The sequence below is a fragment of the Myotis davidii genome, unplaced genomic scaffold, assembly GCF_000327345.1.
Source record: "Myotis davidii unplaced genomic scaffold, ASM32734v1 scaffold68, whole genome shotgun sequence".
In the NCBI taxonomy this organism is placed as follows: domain Eukaryota; kingdom Metazoa; phylum Chordata; class Mammalia; order Chiroptera; family Vespertilionidae; genus Myotis; species Myotis davidii.
This window is the reverse complement of record NW_006300376.1, coordinates 1592594-1608394: the sequence shown is the minus strand read 5'-3', so window position 1 is coordinate 1608394 and position 15801 is coordinate 1592594. Positions and strand designations below refer to the sequence as shown.

Below are 15801 nucleotides of genomic sequence, written 5' to 3'. Positions count from 1 at the left end.
AACAGGTGATTAAAGTTCCAATGGAAAGACTACTTTCACTGTATCTCAGAAAAGAATACATCCTCAATTTAGAACCCCCAAAAAATTCATGTTTCTGGTAATTTTCAAGTTTGATTTCCAATTACTGCAGTAACAAAATACCAGTACTAATTCTGCATGGAAAGTGGCAAACTTTTAAATACACAAGGTCACAAATTAGTATTCCGATAGTACTTTGGCCTATGAAGATTTTGATAGGACAGTATTATTACAATCAGTCCTATAATATTAGAAACTTATGCTGCCTCCATACCTAGTCATGAAAATATTCATCCTACTTCAACGATTCATCACATATACATTCCTACTCTTTATGAGCACTCTCCTTCTAGGATCTAGTGTGAGAGGGAAAATCCTCCCATTCGTGGGTTTTCTATGGTATATAGAAAGAGCAGTCACTTCAGCAGTAATGTACAATATTAAATTTTTAGTTGGAAAATAAAAGAATTATCCTATTATATCCTTTCTCTGGGAGTAAAAAGACACACACCATTACAAACGTAAAACGAGTCAAACTTCTATTTTATTGACAGGAGTCCAAAATGAATACAAAAAATGCCTCCTCTGCATTTATATATATTTTTCCTTAAAAGGCTTGTGATAAAATCAGGTAGATTAAAAGCTATGAATGTGTTTCAGCTTTTATAATGAACCTTTAAAAAAAGGTTTAATAACGTAAGCCACCACATTAGAGAACATATGGTCCCACAATCATTTTTAGATCTATAGCTTATAAAAGAACTAGATCCTGCACTGATCTGCTCAAACAGAGGCTTAAAAATGTTTTAAGCCATTAAAAGTCATTTTAATAATCTGTCTATTAATGCTGGGAAATTAAGAAATGAAAATCCCAAAATGTAGCCCTCTATTTAATGTGGAATGTGAGAGAATGCCAACTTATGATGATGACAGCTAAAAATAAAAAGTTTAAAGCTATAAATGGAACTGTGATAAATAATCTTGCATCACTGCAAAATGTCAATAAATGATAGCGCTTACCAAGATGAAAACTTGAGCAGATGTTACTTAAACCAGAGTTGTGATGTTTATCATACTTTGTTTGCTAAAACTAAAACTGAACAAAGAAGTTGCTCATTTATAGACTGTTTTTCATGTACTTTTTCTTTTACTGGGACCATAAATTGATCAGATAATACATAGCCCACACTTCTGGACATTATAACAAAGGGTTTATTATCATTTGCAGATGAAGTAAATGCACCCTCCCATACTTGAAAGGCTTTAACAAGCCTTAAGCATTTTTCAGACTGTACCAAGGCACCAGCACTGCCTATGTTATAGTATGCATCCATTTCTAGGAAAGAATACCTCCCTCAACATCAGTTCTGCACTGTTTCTGGTTTATTATACACTTCCAAAACAGCAAAAAATTGCAAACATGTGCAAATATGGTCCATTTGTAGTCTTGCTTAGTCATCATCTTCCTCTTCTTCTTCCTCTTCCTCAAAGCTATCTTCAAAGCCCTCGCTGTCCTCCTGGTCTTCATCCCCCTCTATTGCTGTGTCCCACTGTGGATGATTTTCTGGCACAGGTTTAGCCTCATGAACTTCCAACTATAAAGAAGAATTAAATGTAGACAACAGAAATGTTGATAGATATAACTGATTAAAAAAAAAAAAGGTTTTCTTTGACCAAAGCAGTTATAAATAACTAGAGGCCCAGTGCATGAATTCGTGCACCAGTGCGATTCCTCAGCCTGGCCTGCGGGACTGGGCCAAAATGGGCCCTCCGACATCCCCCAAGGGGTTCCGGATTGCAAGAGGGCACAGGCCAGGCCGAGGGACCCCACCGGTGCACCATCAGGGCCAGAGAGGAACATAGGAAGTTGGCCAGCTGGGGAGGGACCGCAGGAGAGCTCCAGAGCGTGTCCAGCCTATCTCGCTCAATCCCGATCAGCCTGACCCCAGCAGCAAGCTAACCTACCAGTCAGAGCGTCTGCCTCCTGGTGGCCAGTGGACATCATAGCAACTGATCGACCAGTCGACTGTCTGCCCCCGGTGGTCAGTGCATGGCATAGCCAGCGGTTGAGCAGCTTTAGCATATCATTAGCATATTATGCTTTGATTGAACGAACAACCGGACGACCGGACACTTAGCATATTAGGCTTTTATTATATAGGACTAGATTTTATGGTCATAACTCTAAATTTGAAGTATTCACTTAGAACAGACATTCATCCCAGAAATAAGAAGGTAAATCTACTAACATGTAAATGTAGTTAAATTTCTGTTTTATAGTTTGATTTTATAGAAACTATACTATTTATTGTGTGGCATGAAAGATTAGTAATTGTAATTCCTGAGCAAGAACAATGAGTGATGTCTTCATGTCTTCTGCTGAGGGGAAAAAACTCAAATGTGACTTTCAAAGAGGTATTTTGTAGCCTCCAGACTCGTGAAGCAATTCTACAGCCAAGGGAAAGACATATGGTGCCCTTGTGGGAAAAGAGGTGTGCCTTTACTGGCTCCCTTTACTCTGGGACGCCAGTCCACATGAAATGATACTGCAGCACAATCTTCCTAAGCCAACAGAATGCTTTCACAAAAATCCTGCAGCAAAATAACTGCAGTAAACACTAAGGGGAGTGTGGTTCAAATGACACTTACACAGAGTATATGCTCTAAAATGCTAAAGAATAAATTACTTTGAAAATTAACAAACAGCATCTGTATATACCAATAATGAACCATCAGAAAAGGAAACTTAAGAAAACAACCCCATTTACAATTGCATAAAAAAAATAAAATAAAAAACCTAGGAATAAATTTAACCAAGTATGTAAAAGACCTCACTCAGAAAATTATAAGACACTGAAGAAAGAAACTGAAGAAGATACAAATAAGTGGAAGCATATACTACGTTCATAAATAGGAAGAATTAACATCATTAAAATGTCCATACTGCCCTAAGAAATCTATAGATTCAATGCAATTCCTATCAAGATACCAATGGCATATTTCACAGAACTAGAATAAATATTCAAAAAAATGAATATGGAGCAGCTGTCCATGAGGAAATTCCTAGCGATGGGGTCTTTAAAGGGTAGCTTTTACTCTTCTGTTTATTCTAAACAACTGTTGTCACTTAGAAGTCTCCACTATGAGCTCTAAGTCTCTGTGCTAAATGTTTTACATACTTTATTTTGACAACGTTGACCTTTATCTGAGCAACACCAGTTGAGAAATTTCCCCATTCTTTTGTGTTCTGGGAGATGACTAAGTGCAAAGGATCCTCTGCCCTCTTAAATGCCAAGGTAGGACCATCTCCATTTTTCCTCATGACCCCCATAAAACTTGAGGATGACACGCTTGTTTATCGAGAGCCCCTTCCTTTTGATACAATGAACCTTTTCCCTATTACAGTAACCTAAATAATCTCCTTAAAAGAAAGAAAACTTAATAAACGGGCCAAGAGAATCTGTGGGAAAACACATTATCCTTTTCTAAAGAAAACAGAACCCCTATAAAGTTACAGCACATTAAAAGGTATCACTTAAGTAATTTATAGTCAAGATTCTAAATTATTACAGTAATTTATATCTGAGATTCTAAATCGTTAACACCCCTTTAACTCAACAAATTTGGTTTATTACTGAAAGAATAGTCCATCAAATGTATCATATATAAAATTTGAGATGAACTCTTTTTCCATTTCTCTACATTTTACACTTCTTCAAATAGATAACCACATTTACTGAAGAGTCACTATACTTACCTTCAAAGGTTTTATCTGATCCAAACCCATATAGGAGTCTGATCTCAAAAACACTGTATACTGATAATTTCCAGGCTTGCCTGGTGCAGGAAACTTCAGTTCTACCTGGAAGAAAAATTAGCACTTAAAATCTGTATCTTGAGGAGTGGAAAAAACACCACAGCACTCCTAAAATTCCTTCACCAGAGTATTTAATAGCTAGGTGTTTACTCAGATGACAGCCTAACAAATGCTACAAAAGTTCTAACAACAGCAAATATGTATATGATACTTATGTCATACATTATATATACTATACAAAAGGAAATAAAATTAGGCAGAATTGATAGGGTTAATTTGTATCACCATAATTTAAGAAAGTATATTTAAAGCAACAAAGTTCTTTGTTGACCATCACACCCTGACAACTTGAAGAGATGAAGCAGGTAAGATATAAAAGTAAAATGAAATGTTGAAATAAAATAGACTTCACCAGAAAGGTAAATTTACTTATTTCTAAAATAAATGGTATGAAATAATAGAATATATATATATATTGGTCCCTGCTGATGGTTCCTGGCACAAAGCTCCTCAAATCCCTATAACTTTCTAAGTGACAAGCACACTAGAGCATCTTTTGTTCTAATATTTGCTCTCTGATCCTGGTTCGTAAATCCTTTGAAATTTCCTGGGTGATAGGAATGTTTTACTCGAATGAGGTGACTCCTGGTGGACTCCTAGATAGGAACTGGTCACCAGAAAGACAAGCCATGATTAGAGAGGCTTGGAACTTTCAGTCCCTGACCCCATTCTCCAGAGAAGGGCTGGAAATTGAGTTAATGATCAATCACACCTATATGATGAAGCCTCCATAAAAATTCCCAAACAAGGGGTTCAGGGGAGCTTCTGAGACTGTCAACACATGGAGGTGCTGGGAGAGTGTATACTCAAAAAGAGCATGACAGCTCCATGCCCCTTCCCACATACCTTTCTTATCTATCTCTTGCATATGGACGTTCTTTATATTCTTTATCATATTCTTTTATAACAAAATGGTACACGTGTTTCCTTGAGTTCTGTGAGCCATTCTGGAAAATTACTGAATCCAGGGAGGGAGTCATGGGACCCTGGTTTTTAGCCATTTGGTGAGAAGTACAGGTGACAACCTAGGACTTGTGAGTGGCACCTGAAGTGGGAAAGTGGGGGAACAGCAGTCTTGTGGGACTGATCTTAGCTGGTGAGATCTGACACTATCCAGCTATACTGGCAGCATTTAGTTAAACTGAAGGACACTCAGCTGGCATGACAGAATTGCTTGGTGTGGGGGGCAAACCACACATCTGTGTCAGAGTGTTGTGAGGTTGTTAGTAATGTGATTGAGTGAAGCAGAAACACAGGAGAAGTTGTGTTTTTCCTTTACAAATGCCCAATGCCTTAAAAGGTCAAGAAGATATTTTATTTCCTATCTAATCATAAACTTCAAATACAGAGTTACAGAGTCTTAGAAGTTTTAATTCTACTTGGACAAAGGAAGAATACATATTTAAGATAACATTTGGAATTTCTGGTTATCTGCCTCCAATCTCCAAAATTCAGATTTTGTAGGCAAGATTACGTATTACAATATGCCATTAAGCCCCAATTGGGTAGCTTAGTTGGTTAGAGCATCATGAGGATACACCAAGGTTGTGGGTTTGACTTCCTATCAAGGCACATACAAGAATCAACCAATGAATGCTTAAATAAATGAAACAACACACTGATGTCTATGTTTCTCTCCCTCTCTCTCTCTTTCTCTCTAAAAATCAACTTAATTATTATTTTTTAAATTTTTAAAAATATGACATTAATACAAACTAGAAAAATATGATGGGAGAATCTCTTTTTTTATTGATCTCACAGTTTGGTCTTCCTAACAACTAAAATACAAAACCTAAAAATCATAAAAGAAAAATTACTTCATCACATTATTAAAAAAACTCCAAATAAGTAAATGGATAAGCAAACATGTATAATTTTTCTTGGTAAAAACAATCGTAATAGTAAAACAAACTGGGGAGAAAACATTTGCTATACATATAACAAAGGGCTACTTTCTTAACATTAAAAAAAAATCTAAAACCAATTAAAAGACCAATAACCTGACAAAAAAGAACAACAGTTACAAACAGATACAAAATGAAATACAATTCAAACACCCTGATTTTCAATCTTCAGATTCACTCATTAAAACTACACTGAATACAACCAGCAGAGTAAAAATTGATGCAGGCAAGAATCAGCAATGTATGCTACAATGAGTGGCTAAGAGACTGTTGAAGAACAGGATAGTCACATGGTATCCAAGTATCACCTCCCCCGCCTCCCCAGGTTAGGGGGGAAAAAATAGCTTTCACAAGAGTGAAAAGCTTTAACTAAATGATCAACCATAATATCAGCAATATGGGAAGAACTGTTACATTTATGCCCTTGATGTAATGCACTAAGGTTACAGCATCTGTGTAGTATTTTGGCCAAAAATATTGAAGATGAATACAACCATGAGTAACTAATGAGACAAATTCAAACAAAGGAATATTCTACAAAATGCCTTGCCTAGACTCTTCAAAAATATCAATGGCATGAAAAATTGAAAAAGAAAAAGGCCAAGGAAGTGTTCTAAAGAAGAATGGCAACCAAATGTAATATGTGATCTTTGATTGGATCCTGAATTTAAAAACAAAACTAGCCCTAGCTCACGTGGTTGAGTGGTTAGAGCTTCAGCCCATGCACTAAAGGGTCCCAGGTTTGATTCCCAGTCAAGGGCACATATCTGAGTTGTAGGTTCAATCCCAGACCCCAGTCAAGGTGTGTGCAGGAGGCAATCAATTGATGTGTCTCTCTCACATCGATGTTACTCTCTCCTCTCTCTATCCCCCTCTGCGCTCCCTTCTACTCTCTAAAAAGCAATGGAAAAAATATCCTCACTCCTTGGGTGAGGAGTAGAAAAAAAATCAAGAATAAAAAAAAGCGTTCCCAAGGGGTAAAATATGTTCATCACAACAGTGGCCAATGCCACATAATCAATAATTCCACACTAAAAATCTAATCACCCATTCTTACATTTTTAGGAAAGGTATATAACTTAGCACTAACCATACATTTTTGTACAATGCAATGAAATTCTAGAGAGAAGGAAAGGCATATGTTCGTAGACTAGGTGAAAACCTCCAAAAATAAGTTGAAAACAAGTGTTTTCAAAGACTGACCAAGTTGCCTACCTTAGCCATTCAAACTTTATAAATTTTAAATGACCTTCCCCCAGGAGACATCAGAGAATAGTTTAAAATGTCTTAAAATGCAATAAGCCAAATATGATAAACTGTTTTCTAAAGACAAATTCTATGAAGCAGCATGACGATGAGATGCTGTACATTTGTAAAAACTAAAATACTATTGTTGGACAGTTACCTCTTCTGTATCTTTCAGTGTACACACATGATATGGCATAGATATTAGTGTCTGCTCCTTCCTATCTGCAATATAAAGCCACCACCATTCTTGTTTTTCCTGCAAACGAAAAAAAGAGTATAAATTATCAGAAAGAACTAGAGAAACAGTTTTGCCTTGTTTCAATTAAGAGGTATTATCCTTGTTTTAGTCATTGTTGTATTGTACAAAATAGATGTATAAGAAATATTTACTGAACAAATAAATTTTTCTTATCCATTTGTAGATCTGCTCTCCAAAAGAATTTTGTATCGAACTTTGGGGTTTCCAATGGCCTCTTAGGCCCTATCAGTGGGCCTCTGTATTAAAAACCCCTGATTAACCTTAAGAAAACTAAAAAAGAAGATATTCTAAAAAAAGAAAACAGTATAAACTATTACAATAGCATCTAGCAAATAATCTTAGTAACCTCAGCTAGTAATAAGCAAAAGCCAGAAAGTAGGAGTGGGAGAGACTTGGGAAACCAAATGAGAAATCAATAAATTGAAACACATTACTCATAAGAGACCATCTTGAAATCTGAGAGTCTACACCTTTCACTGCACATGATTTTTATATGAATAAGTTCAGCATTTTTAGGTGTACTTCATAAAAGATTAGAAACAGAAAAGAAGCTGGTTAAAAACAAAACAAAAACACCTGCCACCAGAAAGCACAGCAGGGACATCAGGGAGAACCAACAGAGACAGAAAAACTAAAAAAAAACACACACAAAAACAGATGACGAAGCAGCCTGGAAGCACTGAGCTCCAGTCTGCTTGTTACCATCACTACATTACAGTACATCAGTGGTTGTTTAGTCATCTGCTTAGAACAGTTATCTTTATAAAATAGCTTAAAAAATGTTTTGGAGCCAACAATAAAATTAACTCTAGAATATTCTAAATACTTAACCAAAACAACAACAGACTATTCTAAATAAAAAAAATAACTTTTTACTGAAGTTTCATAGGAAAAATGTTTGTGTTTAAGCTAAAATCACTTGCACTTCCCATTTTATTTTAACCGTGAGGCATTAACATTAAAAGCTCTTTTGTTTAAATGACTTAAAAGCAATTTAAAAAAAGTAATACAACATTAATAAGCAGAATAAATAAATCACAAGAACATGTTACATGATTAACCCAACCTCAGCTTCACCTGAGGGTTAGGACGACCACAACAGGTATATGTGTATGTATATAAGTTTATCTGTGTGTTTTGCACACACAAAGTAGGTAAAAACATAAGTGCCTGAAAGTGGAGTATTAATACCTGGGCTTTGTGGGCCATAGAGTCTGTTTTAACTACTGAACTCTGCCATTGTAGCAGGGCAAGAGTGAATGTGGCTGTGTTCCAGTAAAACATTTACAATAAAACTTCATTCACAAGAGTGGGAGGGAAGCAGATCTGTCTGCATGCTGCAGTTTGCCAATTATGTTTTAAAGCCACACAGGCCTGGATTATTTCATTCCTCTAACCATTGCTTTTCTCTTCTGTTCAATGATGAGTGCCTACCCCAGGCTGTGTAGTAAAGATGAACTGAGATCATACAAGTAAAATATGTTAGAATGTCTAGCAAAAAGATAGTAATAAATAAGTTATGGTTATTAGTGAAGTGAGGTAAAGGCCTCTGTTATTTAGGTAGTTGTGACATTTCACGGTCAGAACATGCATGTAACATAGGAAGCACAGAGATATGTTCAAGAACATGCATTTCTTCTTTACTTCTCCACTTGGAGAATGCCTCCCCTTCCTTCTCCCAGGCTACTTATTAAAACGAGACTCATTCCAGAATATTTATTAAGAAGCATGAGAATATCAATCTGTGGCATGGCACCTGTGCCTAAACTCTAATGCACATCCTAAAAGTGGAAAAGATGCTCTACCCAGAGTTATTTGCACGTTAAAATTGTTTTTCTGTTGTGTATGATTCCCAACCATTCTTAACATGTTAAATATAAATATAGTAAATGAGTTTCAATAATATGAAAGTCAAGTATTAATATAAATCTTTAAGTGGGTAGTGTGGAAGTTAGGGTAGTTGGGTAGATACTTGGGAAGTAGACAGGTAAACATTAGAAAAGTCCTAAATAAATAGTATCTGATAAATGGTACTTTGAGATGCTTAACATGCAGATGCAGATTATGTTGAGAAAAGGTATTTTTACTGCTAAAATGTTCTAAGAAAGTGAATGAATATTTTGCCTGTTAACTAAGCATGGTCTAAAATGAAACTGTTACAAGGATAAAAATTATGCAGCTTAAAGAATCCCATTGCACTTTTAAAAATAAATCACTGAGTGAACTTATTTGCTTGATTTCAGGAGCCCTGTGGTTAGCAGACGACCAATGCAATGGGAAAAATGCCCCTAACAGATGGGCTAATGTTCAGGACATGCCATGGATCAGCGTGTGCATTAAGATGGAATCCTGGGCTGACGTCTCACCAAGTCACAACAAAAGTCTGTCAGAGCAACTCATTAATTATTAGGAAAGCCAAATTACTTAGGAATTTGCTTTCAGCAGCTCCCAGCAACTCTGCATTGACAGAGCAGAAAGCAGGGTTATACATGAAATCACCTGCCAAACAGGAGTGGTAAACATAGGTTCTATGGCAAAGCTGTGAGGCAATCTGCGGAACGGCTTCCCTGAACTGAGGCAACTAGTTCTTAACCTCTAGCCACAGAGAGAATCATCTACAGAAGTGAAATGTCAAGCAAATCCCATTCATTTGAAAGACAAATAGAGCCTATCAAGGAGATCAAAGGTTGAGCAGACCACAAGCACAAAGTAAACAAGGACAAGGGAACAAGCAGCATTGCAATGACCTGACCTGAGCCAGAGGCTCAGCCACACTCACAATTACTGACCTTTAGCTGGTCCCACAACTGCCAAAGTCTGAGGCAATTACTGGGACCACAGCAAGTTTAGTAGCTCTAGGCAGCCAGTACAGGACTCACAAAGAAAGCCCATGGGAAAAGTTTAAGAATTGTCATCCTATTTAAAACCTGACAGAAGTGAAAGATGCACAATAGCTACCTAGCTAGAGCCAAAATATGCATTTATATGAGTAGCTGCCTGAACTGTTAATGAGAAATCATAAAACACAACCCTTAGTAATCTGTACACATGCACAGAGAACCACAAAAGTTCTTAAAAAGTTAACAATCCTCTTTTTAAACACATAATTCATACAGAGATATATCCTTCATGGTTCAATATCCTATCAGGGCATATGCCTGGGGTCTGGCATTGATCCCCAATAGGTGTGCAGGAGGCGGCCGATCGATGATTCTCTCATCATTAATGTTTCTATTTCTCTCTCCCTCTCCCTTTCTCTCTCTATAATCAATAAAAAACATGCCTTAAAAAAAGAAATATATGCTTCAGAAATGAGGCCTAATAAGAACAGACCTCATTTAGCACATCTGAGCCAGTACCCACCACAAAAGGATAAATGGCAACTGAGTATATATGAAGAGAAAGTGAATGGAATAAGGAAAACACTAGGCCATGTGTAACTCACCTCGGGAAAGTAAAGACTATAAACAGGATGTGTTATCTTTGATTTGGTTTCCAGTAGAGCTCTTTCCTTTCGCTGTATACTTTGTTGTAATTCTTGCCACTCCTAGTAAAATAAAAATTAAATGAAGTCAAGTATGTTTTCAATCATTTTGAGGAGCTTCCATCTTATTCTATACTAGAGGCCCAGGGCACGAATTCATGCACAGGTGGGGTCCAGCCGATCCGCCCCAGTCAGGCTGAGATTGGCCCAGGCTGGCCGGGGGAGGAGGGGCCACAGGCGGTTAGCCAGCGGCCTCGCCCCCTAGTTTAACTCCTGGTTGAGGGGACAATTTGCATATTAACCTTTTATTATATAGGATTATTCCTGAAAATGCTAACTACTGCTAAGTTCAGTCCCACCAATCTGATCATGTCCCTGCTCAAAATTTACAACACTACTTTTCATGAATCAATTCTAACTCGTTTAGCATGACCACAGTTCCATTCACAATCTGACCTGGCCCATCTCTCCAGTCTCCAATCACTGCCTTCCTCCTTGCACTCTATTACAGTCATTTCAAACGACCTAGACTTCTCTGAACTCACAAAGCTATTTCACTTCTCCTAAACCGTTTCCATTTTTGTTTCCTCTTTCTCTACCTGACAAATTCCTACTCACTATTCTTTCAGGAGCATCTAAAGCAGTGGTTCTCAACCTTCCTAATGCCACAACCCTTTAATACAGTTCCTCATGTTGTGGTGACCCCCAACCATAAAATTATTTTCGTTGCTACTTCATAACTGTAATTTTGCTACTGTTATGAATTGTAATGTAAATATCTGATATGCAGGATGTATTTTCATTGTTACAAATTGAACATAATTAAAGCGTAGTGATTAATCACAAAAACAATATGTAATTATGTATGTGTTTTCCAATGGTCTTAGGCGACCCCTGTAAAAGGATCGTTCGATTCCCAAAGGGATAGTGACCCACAGGTTGAGAATCGCTGATCTAAAGCCTGAAGTATAAGTCCATAAATTCCACCAATTTCCTTCTGCTCTCTCCTTGGTGCTATAACTGCGCCCTGCTCTAAATGTGCATAATTTCTTTTGTACTCTCATGTTTTGTTTACCGCCTTGCCCACTACCCTACTATCATTCAAGGGCAGAAACTGTTTCACATTTGGCTTTGCCCTCCTGTCATCTAATGCAGTGCTTGGAATATGACAGATAATGAATAATTATGTTATTTGTATAATTTTTGTCAATTGAATGAATGTATTTTTGGTCATCTGAAGAGACTTGAATCCTAAGAATATACTCTTCTAACCCTAATAGACTCAGAAAGGAATATGTAAACTCTTTCTCAAAGCAAGGCTGGGGATAATTTGATAGGTTTTAATTTTCTGACTATGAGCTTAATTCCCAAAGTATGGCTCAGCCTGCGTGGCTCAGTGGTTGAGTGTCGACCTGTGAACTAGGGGTCATGGTTTGATTCCCAGTCGGGGCACATGCTTGGGTTGAGGGCTTGGTCACCAGTGGGGGGCATGCAGGAGGCAGCCGATCAATGGTTCTCTCATCATTAATGTCTCTGTTTCTCTCTCTCTCTCCCTTTCTCTCTGAAATCAATAAAAATATATTTTTTTAAAAAACAATCATCCTTATTTTTTCCCCCACCACTCCCAAGAGCAGGTACATTATTTCCTTTACTTTCATCTTTGCCCTTTATCTTTTCTTCTTTTTTTGACTCTGCTTTTGCCTCAGAGATTATTCAGGGAATCTCTTTTTCTCTCCTAAACCACTTATTTTAGATAAATGGCTCAGTCAAAAAGAACAACACAAACATAAAGAAAACAGCTGATCAATTAGAGATCATTTACAGGGAATTTGTAATAACCATTATTTGTCCACCAAATATTCTTTTCTATTGTCCTCCCATAAATCATGTGCAACTTAATGCCATGCCATGAGATTTTTTTTCTATTCTCTATAACTTCACAATCTTATTAAGAAACTCCTCTTTCCTTAATGTCCAATATACCTCTTGAAATAAGGTGGCTTTCTATAAATGTTAGCATTTCCCTTAACCAACCTCTTGACATTAGAGTTAACAGTAATGTTTCTTTACCCTAACCATTACATTGAACTTCTGAAAGACTCTTCCCAGTAAACTGATACCTATTTCATAACCCACTTTTCTTTACTCATACTTCCAGACATCTCTAGAACTGAAAACTGCTTTAAGAGACTGAACTGACGTCACCTCAGACCCGGATCCTAATGTACTTAGCAATCTAAACTTTAAGAAAATTAGCCAGCTGGTGTTGCTCAGTTGGTTGAGCACTGTCCCACAGAAGGTCACTGGTTCAATTCCCGGTCAGGGCACATGCCTGGGTTGCAAGCTCAATCCCCCGTAGAGGGTGTGCAGGAGGCAGCCAAGGTGTTTTTATCTATCCCTCTCTCTGAAATCAATAAAAACATTTTAAAAAATAGCAAGAAAATTAGCATTTCCAATCCTTGTTAGAAACTATTTTCTTTATAATTCTGACCACTATTCCTCAAATATATTCCTAAAAAACAATACAGGCCGAAACCGGTTTGGCTCAGTGGATAGAGCGTCGGCCTGCGGACTGAAAGGTCCCAGGTTCGATTCCGGTCAAGGGCATGTACCTGGGTTGTGGGCACATCCCCAGTAGGAGATGTGCAGGAGGCAGCTGATCGATGTTTCTCTCTCATCGATGTTTCTAACTCTCTATCTCTCTCCCTTCCTCTCTGTAAAAAATCAATAAAATATATTTAAAAAAAAATACAGGATTATAAAATATACTGGAAACAAACTGACAAGCAAAGAAAGAAGCAAATAAACAATAACAAAAACCAAAATTATCATCAGAGTTATAATTCCAATTATTTAAACCCCTAAGTCTTACTGCTTCATCATCTTTGTTTTGTTTTTCATCTTGCTCTCTATCAGAGTCTCTGTCACTACCATCCTCTTTTTCACTCTGGGAGTCTCTATTTTCTTCTTCTTCAGAATCACTGCCTTTGTCAGAAACTTCTTCTTCATCTTCCTTTACTGCAGCTTCCTAAAAGGAAAAAGCAAACACAAAGGTCCTGAGTGTCTCAATGACTCTATGACTCCGAGTCCCTGAATGTCACTTAATATAGCTCAAATCACAATTTCACTACTTCTGTAGAATTTTAGAGAATTATAAACATTCTTACTTATAAACATGTGGGAGTCAGGCTGAAAGGCTTTAACATTTGGCTTATCTATTGTTAGTCATTTTATTCATTTTACACTTTGTAAAATAAAAATATTTTATTCTTATTTGCAAAGTATACTACCACAATGGCTAAGATGGCTCATACTTCAAAAACAAACATTATGCAATATATATATTTGAAGAGGGAAAATAGAAAGCTTATAGAAAAGTACTGTTTTGATAGTTCAATATTATCTTCTATAACTGATAGAGTATAATGCGGTAAGGAAAGCTAATATCCCAAACAAAATACTTATTAGTCTATTTCAAGAAGCAAAAAAAAAAGCAAAATTAAACGCAAAAAAAAGTAGAAATAAAACAGATCAGAAATCAATTAAAGAGGAAGCAGATATACAGAAGGGAAACCCAAACAAAACCAAGTTAGTTCTTTGAAAATATTAATAAAATTGGTAAGTGGGAAGCGGGAGCATGCTAGAAGGGGTCAATGGGAAACTACAGGGGATATATGTAATACTTTCAATAATAGTTTTTTTAAAAAGAAAGACTTACAAAAAAATTTTCCTTGGATAATCCATAACATGAATAATTCAAATACAGATAAATGAGAGTTGGCAATATATCACAGTGATAATTTTGTATTTTTCAGAAAGAAAACCAAAGTTCTCTTTAAAATAATAGTAAATAAATAAAATTGATAGGCATTATTAGGCAAGACTAACTGACCAGAGGGAAAACAGATAAAAAATACAAATTACCAACATTAGGAATAAGAAACATAACTACAGATCCAAAAGACATTAAAAATTAAGGATATTATTATTAGCTTTATGTCAATAAAGTTGATAACTCAAGAATGGACAAATTCCTTGAAAAACACAATTTTGAAAATTGATTTAAGAAAAAAGTAGAATATTTTGAGGATAAGAACTGTATAACTAAACCCAGATGGCTTCTCTAGATAATTCTTCCAAATAAGAAAGAAACAAATCCAATCTTACATATACTCTTCCAGGAAAAAGAAAGATAAACTACTTCCTAATTTGTTTAATGAGGTAAACCCAATACAAAACATGTGAAGGCTATTACAAGAAAGGAGAATGATAAACCAATATTTTTTCATACAAACAGATTTAGAAATCCTAAACAAATATGATCAAATCCAGATAAATATAAATAAAGGATACTATGTTATGACAAATGAGATTTGTTCCAGTAATGCAATGATGGTTTAAAAAATTTTAACACATCAATATAATTCACCATATTAACAGAAAGGAAAAAAATCAAAAAATTGTCTCATTAGATGGAGTTTAAAAAGCATTTAATACAATTCAGTATCTGTTCATAAAAATTCTCAGCATGGAAAGAGAGGGGAACACTTTCTTAAAATGATAAAGGATGTCTACAAAAACTTTAGAGCTAACATCACACTTAATATGAAATAATGTTTGCTTTCTCCCCGAGATCAGTAAGACATGGATAACCACCTTCACTTCTAATCAACATTACACTGAAAGTTCTAGCCAGTATGTTAACAGAAAAAGGAAGAGCATACAGATTTAAAAAGAAAAAAAAGCTAAACTGTTATTTCCAGATGGCATAATTGTGTACATAGAAAATCTTTTAAAAAACATCTACAAATGGTGAGAATTACTGTCAATTCATCAAGACTCTTTGATATAAGGTCAATATTTAGAAAATAACTGCATTTCTATACATCAACAATTAAATATTGCAGAATGTTTTATTTATTTATTTTTGGTAGCTTAAACCAGCAGAAGTTTATTGTCTTACAGTTCTGGGGGTTAAAAGTCTGAAATCCAGGTGCTGGCAGGGCCATGA

At 36.1% G+C, this 15801-nt stretch overlaps 1 protein-coding gene across 1 annotated transcript in view; it reads right to left on the bottom strand.

The window, feature by feature from the left end:
* Window positions 1–542: 542 nt before the first annotated feature.
* SEC63 (SEC63 homolog, protein translocation regulator) overlaps window positions 543–15801 on the bottom strand; it is a 53547-nt gene continuing 38288 nt past the window's right edge. Inside the window, exons 17-21 of the mRNA XM_006777247.2 lie at window positions 13663–13818; window positions 10752–10853; window positions 7205–7303; window positions 3776–3880; window positions 543–1613 (exon numbers count right to left, since the gene is read on the bottom strand). Of these exons, the coding sequence (XP_006777310.1) occupies window positions 1470–1613; window positions 3776–3880; window positions 7205–7303; window positions 10752–10853; window positions 13663–13818 (606 nt within the window). The 3' untranslated portion in view covers window positions 543–1469. The remainder of the gene's footprint in view (window positions 1614–3775; window positions 3881–7204; window positions 7304–10751; window positions 10854–13662; window positions 13819–15801) is intronic.